The sequence below is a fragment of the Callorhinus ursinus genome, unplaced genomic scaffold (assembly GCF_003265705.2).
Source record: "Callorhinus ursinus isolate GAN/ISIS: 27379988/994484 unplaced genomic scaffold, GSC_fseal_2.0 scaffold2, whole genome shotgun sequence".
Taxonomy (NCBI): domain Eukaryota; kingdom Metazoa; phylum Chordata; class Mammalia; order Carnivora; family Otariidae; genus Callorhinus; species Callorhinus ursinus.
This window is the reverse complement of record NW_027397064.1, coordinates 68,798,374-68,813,240: the sequence shown is the minus strand read 5'-3', so window position 1 is coordinate 68,813,240 and position 14,867 is coordinate 68,798,374. Positions and strand designations below refer to the sequence as shown.

Here is a 14,867-nt window from a genome sequence, read left to right as displayed (position 1 = left end):
CGAGATGCCCTCTCCTAGTGAAAGCGACCCCAAAGACTTGGCGTCAAGGTTAACAAGGTCTTCCTCTGACTTCTCACAGAACACTGCACTGATTAAAACATTTACTTTATTCTGTCTTCATTAGGGTTGGTTGCTTATGTCTACCTCTGTTGACCATCTTGTTTTTCTGTTTCGCCTTTTTTTAAGAGTTGTATTATTGGGGCGCCTGGGTGGCTCAGTCATTAAGCGTCTGCCTTCGGCTCTGGTCATGATCCCAGGGTCCTGGGATCAAGCCCTGCATCAGGCTCCCTGCTCCGCGGGAAGCCTGCTTCTCCCTCTCCCACTCCCCCTGCTTGTGTGCCCTCTCTCACTGCCTCTCTGTCAAATAAATAAATAAATAAATAAATAAAAGAGTTGTATTATATTCAAAAGAATAAGGCAGACTTATAGAAAACAGAAAACAAAGGACAGGAAATGAAATGTATTGGGTATTACAACTAGGGAAATAGATGACATTCAAAAAACATTTCCTTTTAATTAGTAACAAGCTATAATATTGTAAGCTAGATTTAATTTCACATTTGCACTGAAATCATGTTTTATTGCACTTTGAAATGAATTAGGTATCTATTGAGTGAAAGGACAAAAAATGGTTGACCAAGATTGGTTTGGGAATGAGAGAAAGGATATAGAAGGTAAAAGGAGTGGAAATACCTCCTTTTGTTTTAATATCAATACACTCTCTCTCCTTGAAAATAAGTTGTTGATACACTGAGTTATCTAGACTTTTTCATGAGATGTCAATACCACAGTAACCCCTAAGCTACCTCGCCAGAGCCAACAGACACACACATCTCTCCCACTGCAAACCAAGAAGAACGATGAACCAAACCTTGCATACAAATATTGTTTTTAATCTTCAAAAAGGAAAATTTTACATGCTAGTCATTATTATGACAAGAAATAAATCATGAAGCTGAAACCAGTCTTTTCCAAGCGCAAAAAAAAAAAAAAAAAAAAGCCTCAAGAAGGCGGGCAGTTATGCAGCTCTTTAACATAACCCACTTCCCTGGCTTTCCCAGCTTTCAGAATCAGAATCTGGTAACCCCCCACCCCTGAGTTTTAAATGTAGGATTACATATAATTTAAGTTTATTCTAGTAGTTAGGGTTTTGAGGAGCAAAGACACGGGCACAAGGGAGACTAATACTTGTTCATTGACAACTGTGTTCTAAGCAGCAGACCAGCTCTATCCCTCAAATAACTTGATTTAATCCTAATCACAACTTCATGATTTAAACCTTATTTGACCCATTTTACAGGCTCCTGAGAATTAGGTACTTGCCCACCACTGTGGTTGGTAACTCTAGGGTACCCAAACATTTGCCATGTTGACCACCATGATCTTATAAAGTAGGTGAGAAATCTATGAAGATGATACACTGGGGCGCCTGGCCGGTTCAGTCGGTAAAGCATGCGACTCTTGATCTCTGGGTCATGAGTTCAAGTCCTACATTGGGTGTAGAGTTTACTTAAATAAATAAAGTCTTAAAACAAAAAAGACAATGCACTGTCAGCATTATATACTGTCACAGGCCCGTTGCTGAACAGTGGAACAAGCACTTGGAAAACAGAAATGTATGAAAATAAGATGCTGACTGTGAGGTGGTGACACAGAAAAGGAAATTAGGAGAATTTAGCATGGTTCAAGCATGGAGGAGGCAGAATGAGCTTGACCTTGGCCTTGAAGAATCAAGAATGGAAAATGGGGAGGCGCCTGACATGAGGCAGCAGCAGGAACAAATCGTTCTCCCTTGTCACAATGCAGGGAGGGACGGAGAAAACATTCAATTCTTCTGGCAGCGAGAAGGAAGAAGAAAAGCCACAGAATCTGCAGGACTTGGGGACCGAGAGGTAACAGGAAATAGTCAACCACCGCTCCAGAGCTTCAAGGTGAGGAGAGTTAAATTTAGAAATGCCATCGTTTGGAGAGGAAGGAGACAGTGTTGAATTTGAGGTGATAACGGGAGAGTGGAAAATGTGTAGGAAATGCGGGGCAGTGGAGAAGAGTCCTACAGGAAAATGAGGCTATAGAAGAATAAGCCAAGAACTGAAATCCAAAGAGCAAAAAGTTGAGAAGTGGGTAAAAGGAAAGAGCCAGAGAAAAGAGCACTGCATGTCCTGCCTCTGAATAACACATGTCAGAAACACTATCATCAGAGTTAAGTATCAAACAAAATAACAGAAGATGCCAGTGCAGTTTCAAGTGAGAACTTGAAGGTAAAAGGCCAAGGGTTAAGGTGGCAAAGAAAGTCGAAACAACAAGAGCCCGCGGCTGATCTGTCTAGAAAATTCGCCTGAGAAGTTTGCATGAAAGAAATAAAATGGTACCAAAGTCAAGCAAAGTATCTGGCTGGATTTTAGAAAAGGGGAGAGAATTAAGACTGTCTGAAGTCCTGGGGTAACAGATTAATCTTTCCTGTTACCTATTCCCTAAACTTGCTGGTTAACTGTGCTGATGTACTTCCTGAGTAGAAAACTTTTCAGAAACAGAAGCAAAGTTGCAGCAGCCTGCAATAGTCATGAGGCTCCAAGCTGATTTCCTGCACACCCACCACAATTCAGAAGTTACCTAGAGCTGGTCCGCTTCTCTCATTAAATCCTCCTGGAGAATGTTTCAACCCCTTCCAGCTTACCACTGTGGCCACTGTCACATCTTTGCCCGGTTCTTGACCAGCCTCCTTCAGTAGCCAGGAACGCAACTGGTTCCCTCCAGTCGGAGCCCTGTCCCGTGACCTTAACCAGGGTGATCTGTACTTCCAGGGTCAAGTCTCTCTCTCTGACTTGGGGTGAGGCTGCTTTCTCACTCATTGCCACTTCTTCTAACACATTATGTGAATATTCTACTCCAAACATAGCTTTTTAAATATATTTTTTCTTTCCTCTCCAGTTTCCACAACCCTTATAGCATTCCTGCCTTAGACTCATGCATTGTTTGTATGGAACTAGGTCACTACTACAAACATTCTTAGATATCTTTTCCCATCTTCCTGTTGGCGAGCCCTCTGAAATAACCAAGCCCCCCGGGGTGGGGCGGGGACCCAAGGTTATTTGCTTCAATTGCTGCCCCTCCTGCCACTCATCCCATCGGGTCGATTTGAAATTATACTGCTAAATTTGTAATTCTAAAACATTTTTTTTTCTTTTTTAGACTTCTGAGTTTACACCTATCTTTTCTGAGAAGTTTTGATAACGACTTTTCTAAAAAATTTCTAATTATGTCCACTGTGTTTTTTAGGCTGTAAGGATGAGTCACTTTTCCCATAGGATGAGTCACATCCATGTCACCAACTAGTAGTCTTTATTGGAAACAATTAAGTCCAGAACAGGAATGCCCTTTTTTCTCCCCCTCTCTCTACATTCTAAGATACAAAATTGTCAGCAAGTCAAAACTGGTACTTATTAGAGGCTCTGTGGTAAATGGAATGAAGCTTTCAGCAAATACGGCTGTGTGTCCTGCCTCTGCATAACACAGATCAGGAACACTATCTTCGGAGTTACATATCAAACCTGGGGTTTTACTGATACTAGGAAAGAGTGACGCTGCCAAACGCTTATCGCTGCTATTGGTAACAGCAAAGAGAATGAAACACATTAAGATAATCCACATACAATAAAGAGACTGGAGAACAAAAAAAGGGGTGAATTTTCTAGGAAAAGTGATAAAATGCTCTCCTACTGCATCTGGAATATGATTTGACTCAATAAAAAAATTTTACTGGTTTAATTTTTCAGGTACACATTTACTATACATAGAACATGGCATTATTCTATTATTTTATGGTTACTGAGTGCCGTCTCCTTGATGTTAAAACTCACCTTACATGATTCAAAACTAGCCGAGGAACTATTTGTTTTTTGAAATCCTCTCTCCTTTCTCTTATACCTCAAGAACTTGAGAGTTAGCTTCCTTCTTTCGTTTCCTACAGTTATATTTTTAGCTTCTTAGACTTCACGGCGCTCTATCTACCTGTAATTATGCTGCAAAAGCATAAGACGACGCCGGTCAAGACCAGCAGCAGACAAGACAGCAGAGGAACTATTTGTGGCCTTGAACAGCTGCAAGAGGGCAGGGCGCAGCTGGACAAGTTCCCTCTGCCTCTGGCCTCGCCTGACAAACCCTGAGAGCTAGACTTGCTCTCGGCGCAGTCCCTAGCACCAGACTGCCCTGAAAGCAAAGGGCTGCGGGCAAAGTCTAAGAAGGGCTGGTCTAAAGGGGAACCCAGGAAAGGCACAGGTAGGGTGCTAAGAGCGGTGGCCTTAGGAGAACTCTCCAGACCCTAAAGAATACCACCCACCATCCCACCCTTCTCTCTAAAAACAAAACAAAGCAAAACCACCGCCACCTCCTTATGGAAGGCCAGATGTTACTTTTAGTTCCAGTTTGGAAATACTGCCCGAGCTCTGAAACATTCTTCTTAAAATAATAAGTAATGAATCTGTATTTTTACCCATGACAGCAGAAATGAGATGCCATTAATCAGATGTTGAGAAATGGGAATATTTTTCAGGGACTAGGAAACATTCTTGAGTGGACATTTTCTTCCACAGTTATGTAAAACTCCTTTTTTGTAAGGGGCCATTACTGTCTTTGGATACATAAAAGATGTTGTTGTATGTGGAGGCTTTTATAGCTCAGAGTGATTAGTCTTCACACAACGATCCCTGCACTGTGCAGTGCTTCTGGCTCCTTGATTTAAATTAGTGCTTTCTTAGTTAGTGAGTTAACATCATTTGCAAAGTAACGTATTTATATTCTGTTCTTCAACAACATTAGCATAGAATACATATTTACTTTGGAACTTTATGCACACGCACACACTTCTTCACAAGACTCAGAAAGGGTGGCAGTGAGAAAAGAAATGGGAATTTTGGAAATAAGAATTCCCCAAGAGGAGGGTGAACAACCCAGACCACAAAGCTGTAGGTGCTAGTGAAGACACACTATTATTTCCTGGCTAACATTAAGAGTCTTACACACGTTTAAGATATAGTTAGATGGTAACTACCTTTCCGAAAAACAGTAACAGCTAAAGTTTCTCTTTTTATAGGATAGACTGGACCCCCAGAGGGGCTACCGCAAAAAAAAAAAAAAAAAAAAAAAAAAGCAGTCCTAAAAAGGATCCAGCCATAAGCTTTGCAAAAATTCTCATTTTACTTCTCATGCCAATAAAGTCAAATTCTACTGAGAAAATGTTCCAGTTTATTTTGTTATACAGGCATTCTGCTAATGTTAATGCTATGTCCGAGGACTTAAAACTTGGAAACTGTCATTGTGTCGGTAATGAGAGTCCACACTTGTACTAAACGTCTCTTGTAAGACACTTGATATCCTTTCAGAGTATGATAAAGGATAAAAGAACTATCTATCAGCTGAAAACGACCAAGAAGAAAAGCTACTTACGGCTGACACAGCTTCACCAGGTCCTGATCTGTGGTGTTGGGAGGCAGTCCCCGGATATAGAGGTTGGTTTTGCTCAGCTGGTCCCATCCTGAATTGCTACTGCTACTGCTGTTGTTATTACTGCTGGTGGTGCTGGGGCTGGGAGGGGCCATGGGGTGGGCCGGGACCAGAGACTGCTGGGAGACAAAGACAGGGAGCATTAGAACACCGGCGGTAGGCTGCGGAGCACCATTCACAGGCTGTGTGATCTCCACCACACAACAGAAACACAGATCCCCTTAAGCGACGTTCACATATACATTTTTTTTTAAAGATTTTATTTATTTATTTGACAGAGAGAGAGAGAGAGAGAGAGCACAAGTAGGCAGAGAGGCAGGCAGGGGGAAAGGGAGAAGGGAGCCCGACATGGGGCTCGATCCCAGGACCCTGGGATCATGACCTGAGCTGAAGGCAGACGCTTAACTGACTGAGCCACCCAGGCGTCCCATATATACATTTTCATTTACACCTTAAAAAAGACCTGCTCATTCTACAGAAAAAGCCCTCTCCTTCAACATGCAATTAATAATGGGATTTTATTCAGTAAAGTATCCTCTATGTGCACCTTAAATAGGGCTAAATTTATGTGAGATTAATGTATTCACACCTCTTAAGGACACATCTACTGAGACTCAAAATTAACTTGCAAGAAGTTAAGTGATGATATCATTTTATGATACAGTCATTTAGAAATCACTAGACTTTTGAAAAGGTTTTCAAATGCTGAATAACATTTGACTGAAAGTTGCTGATCATTTTATTGAGACTCTTGGGGGGAAAAATAAGATGATTCTTCGAGTGTAACAAAGTTTGAGTTCCAGCACAATGCTCAAATAAGGCAGACTTCACCTAGTTCTAAGTCTGGCCCATGGCTCCAATGAGACATCTGGATAAGATTCACGGGCATGCTGCCTTTTGCGCTGGCCAACCTTGTGAAATTTAACCCCTGTGAGAACGGTGTGGGAGTTGGAAACCTTCCCAGGCCTTGCAGCAAGGAACGTAACTTTTCTAAAGCCTAAACCTAGGGCTCAGTGTGGTTTCGCAGTCAGCAGCCACCTAGGAAGAATGTCTGAAATTGTACTCACACCAGATAATTCTCTGTTAACCGATCGAAAGAAACCACAGTTCTGTGCCCTATGCCACACACATGACTTTTGAGGAAGTTAAATGGCTCGGTCTGAGATGGAAGTGAGTACACCCTGAAGTGCCCTCAAAGCAAATGCTCAGCAGTTTCATACCGGGACAGGAATTTTTTTCACCTCGCATCTAAATAATAAATACGCTAACCCAAGGATTTCACTTAAATTAAGTAACAGTTTGAAAATAAAGTATAAAATTAGTCCCTAGACATATAATTTTTTTTTCAAATAATACAGCTTGATTTTCACAACCACAAACAAAACTATTAGACACATCTAAGACACAGTTCAATTCCACTTTGGAAAGTTCAAAAAGCAGAAGACCCCTTGTACTAAATGTAACCCTGCCTACCTTGCCAGCAATCTCAACTATTCACTATGGATATCTGACTCTGCACCCAGGTTCTGCCATGACCATCCTAACTCCACAGTATCCCCAACCACATTGGGATCCCCACTAATCTACACATGTAACCATTACTTCTTTTCTGTACTATATATATATATATATATATTATATATATATATAGTTTCTGTACTATATATATATATATATATATTATTTTTTTTTTTTTAGGTAGCACCGTTCACAGGCTGTACGATCTCCACCATAGAATAGAAATACAGATGCCCTTAAGGGCCCATCGTGGGGCTCAAACTCACAACCCTGAGATCAAGACCTGAGCTGAGACCCAAGAGCTGAATGCTCAATCGACTGAGCCACGGAGGCGCCCCTACTATGTATTTTTTTCTTCTCACTGCCCAGGGTCCTTGCTAAGATTATTGAGTCCAAACACCATTTTATCTCAAGTGATCCTCTCTTAGAAGGAGAGTAGCAGGAAGGGTTAACAATAGTCAATGTATAAATGAAGACTGAAATTGAACTGGAAATATCCATATTGCTTAATCCAAGAAAAAACTTACCCGAGATCATATCCTATCAAATCTATTTGAGTTATGCCCTTAATAAGCAGTTGAACTCATATCCTTTGGTCTCATCTCTGGTTTTTCTCTAGGGAATAAAGACTCTGCTTTCTAGAAGTAAAAGGAAGAGTAAGCATTGTTCCTTGCTTTGCCGCAGGTGGCACCTCAGATTCCCCAGCCATACCACACAAAGGAAGGTCTGTGTTCCTTCTTCAGAATCACTCAATACAACTTGTGCTAGTTGCTCCTTGCAATTAGCCAGGCATCCCGTTTGTCATTTCAGTTTAGAACGAGGTGCTGGAAAGTAACACACACATCTTGCCCCCATCCCAAGCCTTTGATTTACACAAAGAACTTATATCTAGGCAAGGCTGAATTTTTTCTTAAATCGTCTTTGATTAATGTCCAAGAACCTGTCTTTGTCACAAACCACAGTTCTTCATAGTATGTTCAGTGCAGCTGTTGGGGGATGGAACGGGGTCACCTCCAGGGATAAGCCCTGGAGAAGCCTGAAAGAAGCCATGGACCCGCTTCATCCCCACCTCTCAGTAGCATTAGACCAACGGAAGCAAATGAACCATCAGTTGGTTTAAAGACTGCATTCCAAGTCTGCATCAGCTCTAACCTCTTCTCCGGGGTGCCAGGTGTGGACTTGCAGGATTAAAAGAAACATTTGGGGGTATGATTTACTGAGAGATTATTTGGACATGAAAAGAGTAGGTTTTTATTTATGTATTTATTTTTGGCAAAAGCAGAACCATGATTTACATCTCAGAATTTACATAGCTGATTTAATGTATCTTTGACAGGTCTCTATATTTATTACAGTAATAATTTCTCACTCTGGGAAGTAGGTATGGAGCATATACAGCCTGCCCCTGCTTCCCCTCTACTCTGCCCTATGGTGGAAAAAAGTTTCCCAACATTCTGATCCCAGGTGGGAGACCGGGCTTTCTGAATGTGCCCTGTGGAGGATGACTGGCCTCTGGTGAATTCAATACAGAACAAGTTCAAATTAAAATGTTATCCTAATATTAACTATTTCTCAGAACTAGCTGAAGACAGCTTATTCTAGGTTGCCAATTTTCTATTTTCTGCTGTAGAAAATTTTAGATCAAAGATGAGGTTTGTAAAACTCACTGAAATTAACAACTTAAATCCTAATAAAGATTGGACACATGTTTAAAGAAGAAAATTCAAACATAATTAAGCTGTTTATTTCTAAATGTTCAGAATGGGTCGATGATAACTACAATAATTTGAGCACTACTGAGATTGAGTACCATTACTCATGTACTACATGTTTAATATATGCCACCAGGCCAAGTGCTTTATGTGCATTATCTTCTCTAATCCAATGAGGCAGATACATCTTTGTTTTCCCATTTTGCAGATTAGGAAACTGAGTCTCAATAGAGGTTCAGTAATATGCCACAGTCACACGATCACACGTTAAAGATGGCAGGGCTGGAATCTGAACCCAGGTCTGTTGGACAACAAGGTCAGAGCCCTCAAACAGTACTCTACATGGTACATCAGAACCGTCCATATCCTAAATCTGCTATTTGTATTATTTCATTTAGCTGTGCCCATCCTTCCTGCAATCTAAATATTAAATTCAAGGTTCTCTGAAATGGGACACTTAATACCATTGGTGGCTTTGTGTGTGTGTGTGTGCATTTTTTTTTTTTTTTGAGAAAGACAAAGGTACCCTTAGGTTAACTTAATGAGTGAGCACACAGTCAGCTTGTGTGTGTGTGTGTGTGTGTGTGTGTGTGTGTGTGTGTTTAACAAAGTCAGCTTTTAAAAGATTAGTTTTTAAAATTCTACCTTATATTTTTATTAACAAAAGAATTCGGCAAACAAATTTTGATAGCAACAGCACATTATGACTGAATACCAGAGTCAGCATTTTAGAACAGCAAGACTTAACCAGTGAACACTTAAAATCTTATTCCCAGATTAAAATGCAATTGAAATGTAAACACTGACAAATCTGTAACTCCAACTTCACAGCTCTGACCAGTTCAAAACAATAACACTCTGTAGCTCTGTGCTCAACAGCACAAAGGGTAAACTTTAAAAAATTAAAAAAAAAAGCTTACCAAGAGATAATATTTTACCAAACTCCATTTTCATCACTGGTTGTCCTTTTTATATATTGCCTCTCAAAACCCCTAAAGCTTGCCTAGAGTTTGAAAAGGACTCCTGTCTCGTTCCCATTCCTTGTCCCCTTAGATGAAGTATGTAGCTAATTCACACAAATTCAACCTAATTAAGGACCTTGGTGGGGGGGCGGGGCACCTGGTGGCTCAGCTGGTTAAGCGTCTGCCTTTGGCTCAGGTCATGATCTCAGGGTCCTGGATCGAGCCCCGCGTCGGGCTCCCTGCTCAGCGGGGAGTCTGCTTCTCCCTGTCCCTCTGTCTGCTGCTCCCCCTGCTTGAGCTCTCTCACTCTGACAAATAAATAAAAATCTTAAAAAAAAAAAAAAAAAAAGGACCTCGGTGACTGGCTGACCCCAGGTGAGCGCTGACCCACCCTACAAGAGCCTAGCAGTCTACCTCAGCGTCCTCTGGCCTAATTTCACCGTTTCAGATCATGTAAGCAAGCTACCCATCAAGCTCTCTATCCAAGGGCAGGGAAAACAAACTACTTCAGCTTTCACAAATAACAGTACCTGGGCTCAATTTGCACAAAACTGATAGAAACTGATAGAAAAACAAAGTTGGTGGCGAATAAATGGAATAGTTGTACTTGCACACCCTCTCTGCACCCCCTTCAGGAGTGGGTGTGGGCACCAGCAGGAAGAGTGCTTGTCAGCAGTCAGGGAGGACTTCCTGTGTGGACAGCCCTGAGGCCTCTATCCCTCCAGGAAGGCCCACAGGCCTCCTATATTCAGACAGGATGATCAACAACAGGCACACGGCAACTACACACGCAGCAGACCTATTTCCCTTTCCATCACATCAAACCCCCTCAGACGCCACACTAAGTAGGCTCTTGTATATAAATACAAGTCTAAAGGTTGTTTACAAAAAAGGCAAAACTAACCATTGGTGAACTAAAATATATTAGTAATCATGCATTGTTGTAGACTTCTGTTCAGCAAAGACAATGAATAAAAATGAAAATCTGACATTACAAATTCTATTGTCTCATTTCCTCCCTCGTACTAATAGGCAACAAGAACTGTGCTCCAACCAATCTCGGCGCTGCAGCTCTCCTCCCTTCCCCCTCAGTCACTAACATCCCTGGGGACTCTAACACATTTTGAAGGGAAACCTAGAATCTGCCTTTTAATTGCCCTGAAGTCTTTAAGGCTGTCAACCTTATAGTTTAGGAAGGTTATGATCCAAAATCCATAATCTCCCATCTCCACCTTGCCGCATGTGCGTGTACACACACACACACACACACACACACACACACGCTCACACACACCACTGCCACCGCCCCACCCCCACCCCAAACAAGAGGGAGTTCAACATACCAACTATTTCCTTAATCCAGAAAGCAAAATAATCACTATAGTTGCCCTGAGCATAGACTAGAAGTTATGGAACATTATCATCTTTCACCAGGAAATGGTACATTATCAAACCTGACATGAACTGAGCACAGTGTAAAGATACTATACCACACTAATTCCACACACTGGTTCCTCTCCATAAAGCTTTCAAGATGTAAGAGGAATTTAACAATTTAAGGGAATTATCGAACGGGGAGGGAGAGCATCCAAATGGGCCAGTTTCACCACAGTTAGGGTATTTTCTTTGTTTTCTTTCAGACATCTGAGTGGCTCAAAGACGGCCAGGAATAGTGCCTCTGAAAGATAAAGTTCCTGGCACAGGGAGCTGGGAAAGTACGCACAGCTGAGAAGTGGGAGGTGAATTAGTGAGAGATGAGAAACTGGCCAGGAAGCAGATGCTCTTCCGGGTAGGCCAGGATGTGAGAGATCACTTCTATTAATGAAGAACAATAGTGCCCCTTTACACATGCAGACTCTTACTTATCCACCATGTGGGAGAGAGGGCCAAAGGGCAAATATCAATTAGACCCATTGGATGCTAGGATATCAGGGCTTAAAATCACATGGCTAATTAGTTCATGAAACTGGTTCTCATAGAGCCACTATCTCTTCTTTGAAAACAAGTGTTGTAGCCTCTAAGACTATGAAACTTGAGCAATAGATTATTCAATATTTTTTCTTGGATTATGTTTATCAAAGGAGAGGGCCATGTTGTTATGTTAGCTATTAAAATAAAACTAAGAATAAAAATCTCCAATGTACTTCACAACTAATATTCTCTAAGATACTTATCAAGCTGATCCTTGCATGTAAAGCTATAATCCCTACTTAGAAACCTCTTTACCTAAGTCCATGAATAAAGCATCATTTTCTTAGGCTTCAGATAAAAGAAACAAATTTAAAACTTGCATTGAATAAGATAAGTATCTGTTGTATACAACATGACTGAATGACTGGACAGAGACCATGTTGCAGAAGTGAAGATAAACAACAGGGAAAAGTCCTTAGAAATGAAAACAGCTCAGAAAAGCTTTTTGGGGTGGATGGAGTGGTTGCAAAGGAGGTAAAAAGAAAGGGCAAGCCGGTGTTGGAAAATCCATAGGAGAAAACATACCTTAGACACAATATGTGATTTCTGAGGTCAAATTCTCTTTCAAGGCCCCATAAAAGAAGGAAATGCCTTATCATCCAAATATCTTTTAAAGATCTGGTTTGTGCTCCAGCATGCAAATCAGCTCCATTGTTTGGTTCTCGCCAAAGGTTCCGCCAAGAATACCACAGATGCCCCAAGTTGCCTGCTGAGAACTCTGGGCCAAGGAACACACCAGAGATCTTGCACTATTTGTTCCTTCTAGTGTTTGTAACAGTGTTTATAAAGGGGGAGAAAGCTAAAAACCAACATGAAAACCCCATAAACACAGTCAACTCCGCTTTGACAAAGGTGCCAAAGCAATACAATGGGGCAAGGATCAGGGGCGCCTGGGTGGCTCAGTCGGTTGAGCGACTGCCTTCGGCTCAGGTCATGATCCTGGAGTCCCGGGATAGAGTCCCGCATTGGGCTCCCTGCTCAGCGGGGAGTCTGCTTCTCCCTCTGACCCTCCCCCCTCTCATGCTCTCTCTCTCTCATTCTCTCTCTCAAATAAATAAATAAAATCTTTAAAAAAAAAAACAATGGGGCGAGGATAGTCTCTTCAAGAAATGGTGCTGGAACAACTAGACATCGGCATGCACAAACACAGCATGTGTCTGAGTCTAGACACAGACCTTACACCCTTCACCAAAATTAATTCAAAGAGAATCTTAGACCTAAATTTAAGATGCACCCCTGTAAAACTCCTAGAAAATAACACAGGAGAAAACTCAGATGACCTCAAGTAAACTGATGACTTTGCAGGTACAATACCAAAGACATATTCCATAAGTAACTGATAGGGTGGACTTCATTAAAATTAAAAACTTCTCTGCTACGAAAGAAAAATTCAAGAGAATGAGAAGATAAGCCACAGAATGAGAGAAAATATTTGAAAAAGCTGGATCTGATAAAGGACTGTTATCCAAAATATACAAAGAACTCTTAAAATTCAACAATAAGAAAACAAACAACCCAATTTAAAAATGGGCTGAAGACCTTAACAGAAACCTTTCCAAAGAAGTTATACAAATGGAAAATAAGCATATGAAAAGATGCTCCACATCACAGGTCAACAGGGAACTACAAATTAAAATAATATAAAGATACAATTATACGCCTATGAGGATGGAACTCCAACTTCACAGCTCTGACCAGTTCAAAACAATAACACTCTGTAGCTCTGTGCTCAACAGCACAAAGGGTAAACTTTAAAAAATTAAAAAAGAAAGCTTACCAACAGATAATATTTTACCAAACTCCATTTTCATCACTGGTTGTCCTTTTTATATATTGCCTCTCAAAACCCCTAAAGCTTCCCTGGAGTTTGAAAAGGACTCCTGTCTCATTCCCATTCCTTGTCCCCTTAGATGAAGTATGTAGCTAATTTACAATATATTGTAATTGGATGGCAAAAATCTGGAGGATGGCAAAATCTGGAACACTGACAATAGCAAATGCTGGGGAGCACATGGAGCAACAGGAATTCTTGCACACTGCTGGTAGGAGTGCAAAATGGTAGAATCACTTTGGAGACAGACTGACCGTTTCTTACAAGACTGAACATACTCTCATTATACCATCTAGCAATTGTGCTCTTTGCTATTTACCTAAAGGAGTTGAAAACCTATGACCCCACAAAAACCTGCACCAAATACAGCAGTCTTATTCATAACTGTCAAAACTTGGGAGCAACAAAGATGCCCTTTAGTAAATGAAAGGATCAATAACCTGTGGTACATCCAGGCAATGCAATATTATTCAGCACTAAAAAGACATGAGTTACCAATCCATGACATGGAGGAACCTTAAATGCATATTACAAAGCAATATGAAAGAAGCCAATTTGAAAGGCTGCATTTTAGGTGGTTCCCATTTACATGACATTCTGGAAAAGACCAAACTATGGAGACCGTAGAAAGACCAGTGGTTGGTTGCCAGGGGCTGGGGGAAGAAGGAGGGATAAACAGGCAGAGATGATTTTTTGGTTGATGTAACGATTCTACATGCTACCATAATAGTGGATACATATTATTCATTATACATTTAGTCTAAACCCACAGTATGTACAACACTAAGGTACACTTTGAACACTCTAGGTGATTTTGATATGTCTATGTAGATTCAGCCTTGGGGGGAAAAATGTGCCATTCTGGTGAGTGACGGTGATAATAGGAGAGGCTATCCATGTGTGGGGGCAAGAGTATGTGGGAAAGCTGTGTACCTCTCTCTCAATTTCACTGTAAACCTAAAACTGCTCTAAAAAATAGTCTTAAAAAAATGACATAAAGAGGGGTGCCCAGGTGGCTCGGTCAGTTAAGTGTCTGCCTTTGGCTCAGGTCATGATCCTGGGATCCTAGTATTGAGCCCCCCATCGGGCTCCCTGCTCAGTGGGGAGTCTCTTTCTCTTTTTCCTGCTCTCTCTCTCTCAAATAAAGTCTTAAAAAAAGAGAGAAAAAAATGACATAAGGATAGACTGGAAGCATTAGCTACAATTTATTCACCAGAAAACTGTAGGGCCAAGAAAGTAAGGGAGGAGCTTAAGGCAATGGGCTCAAAACTTTCTTACACCAGAAAGTACATTCATTAGGAAGGGAGAACATTTTTTTATAATATATATTTTTTAATTTTATTATTGAAATATAGTTGACATACATTAGTCTCA

General features: G+C 41.0%; 1 protein-coding gene across 9 annotated transcripts in view; it reads right to left on the bottom strand.

Moving 5' to 3' along the window:
- Positions 1–14,867, bottom strand: part of RBMS1 (RNA binding motif single stranded interacting protein 1) — a 207,271-nt gene that overhangs the window by 86,388 nt on the left and 106,016 nt on the right. For 7 of the 9 annotated variants that reach the window (XM_073883449.1, XM_073883474.1, XM_025854069.2 and 4 more), the window contains exon 2: positions 5,443–5,618. In XM_073883449.1, the coding sequence (XP_073739550.1) occupies positions 5,443–5,618 (176 nt within the window). The remainder of the gene's footprint in view (positions 1–5,442; positions 5,619–14,867) is intronic. The other 2 variants (XM_025854062.2, XM_073883464.1) reach the window with 1 other exon arrangement.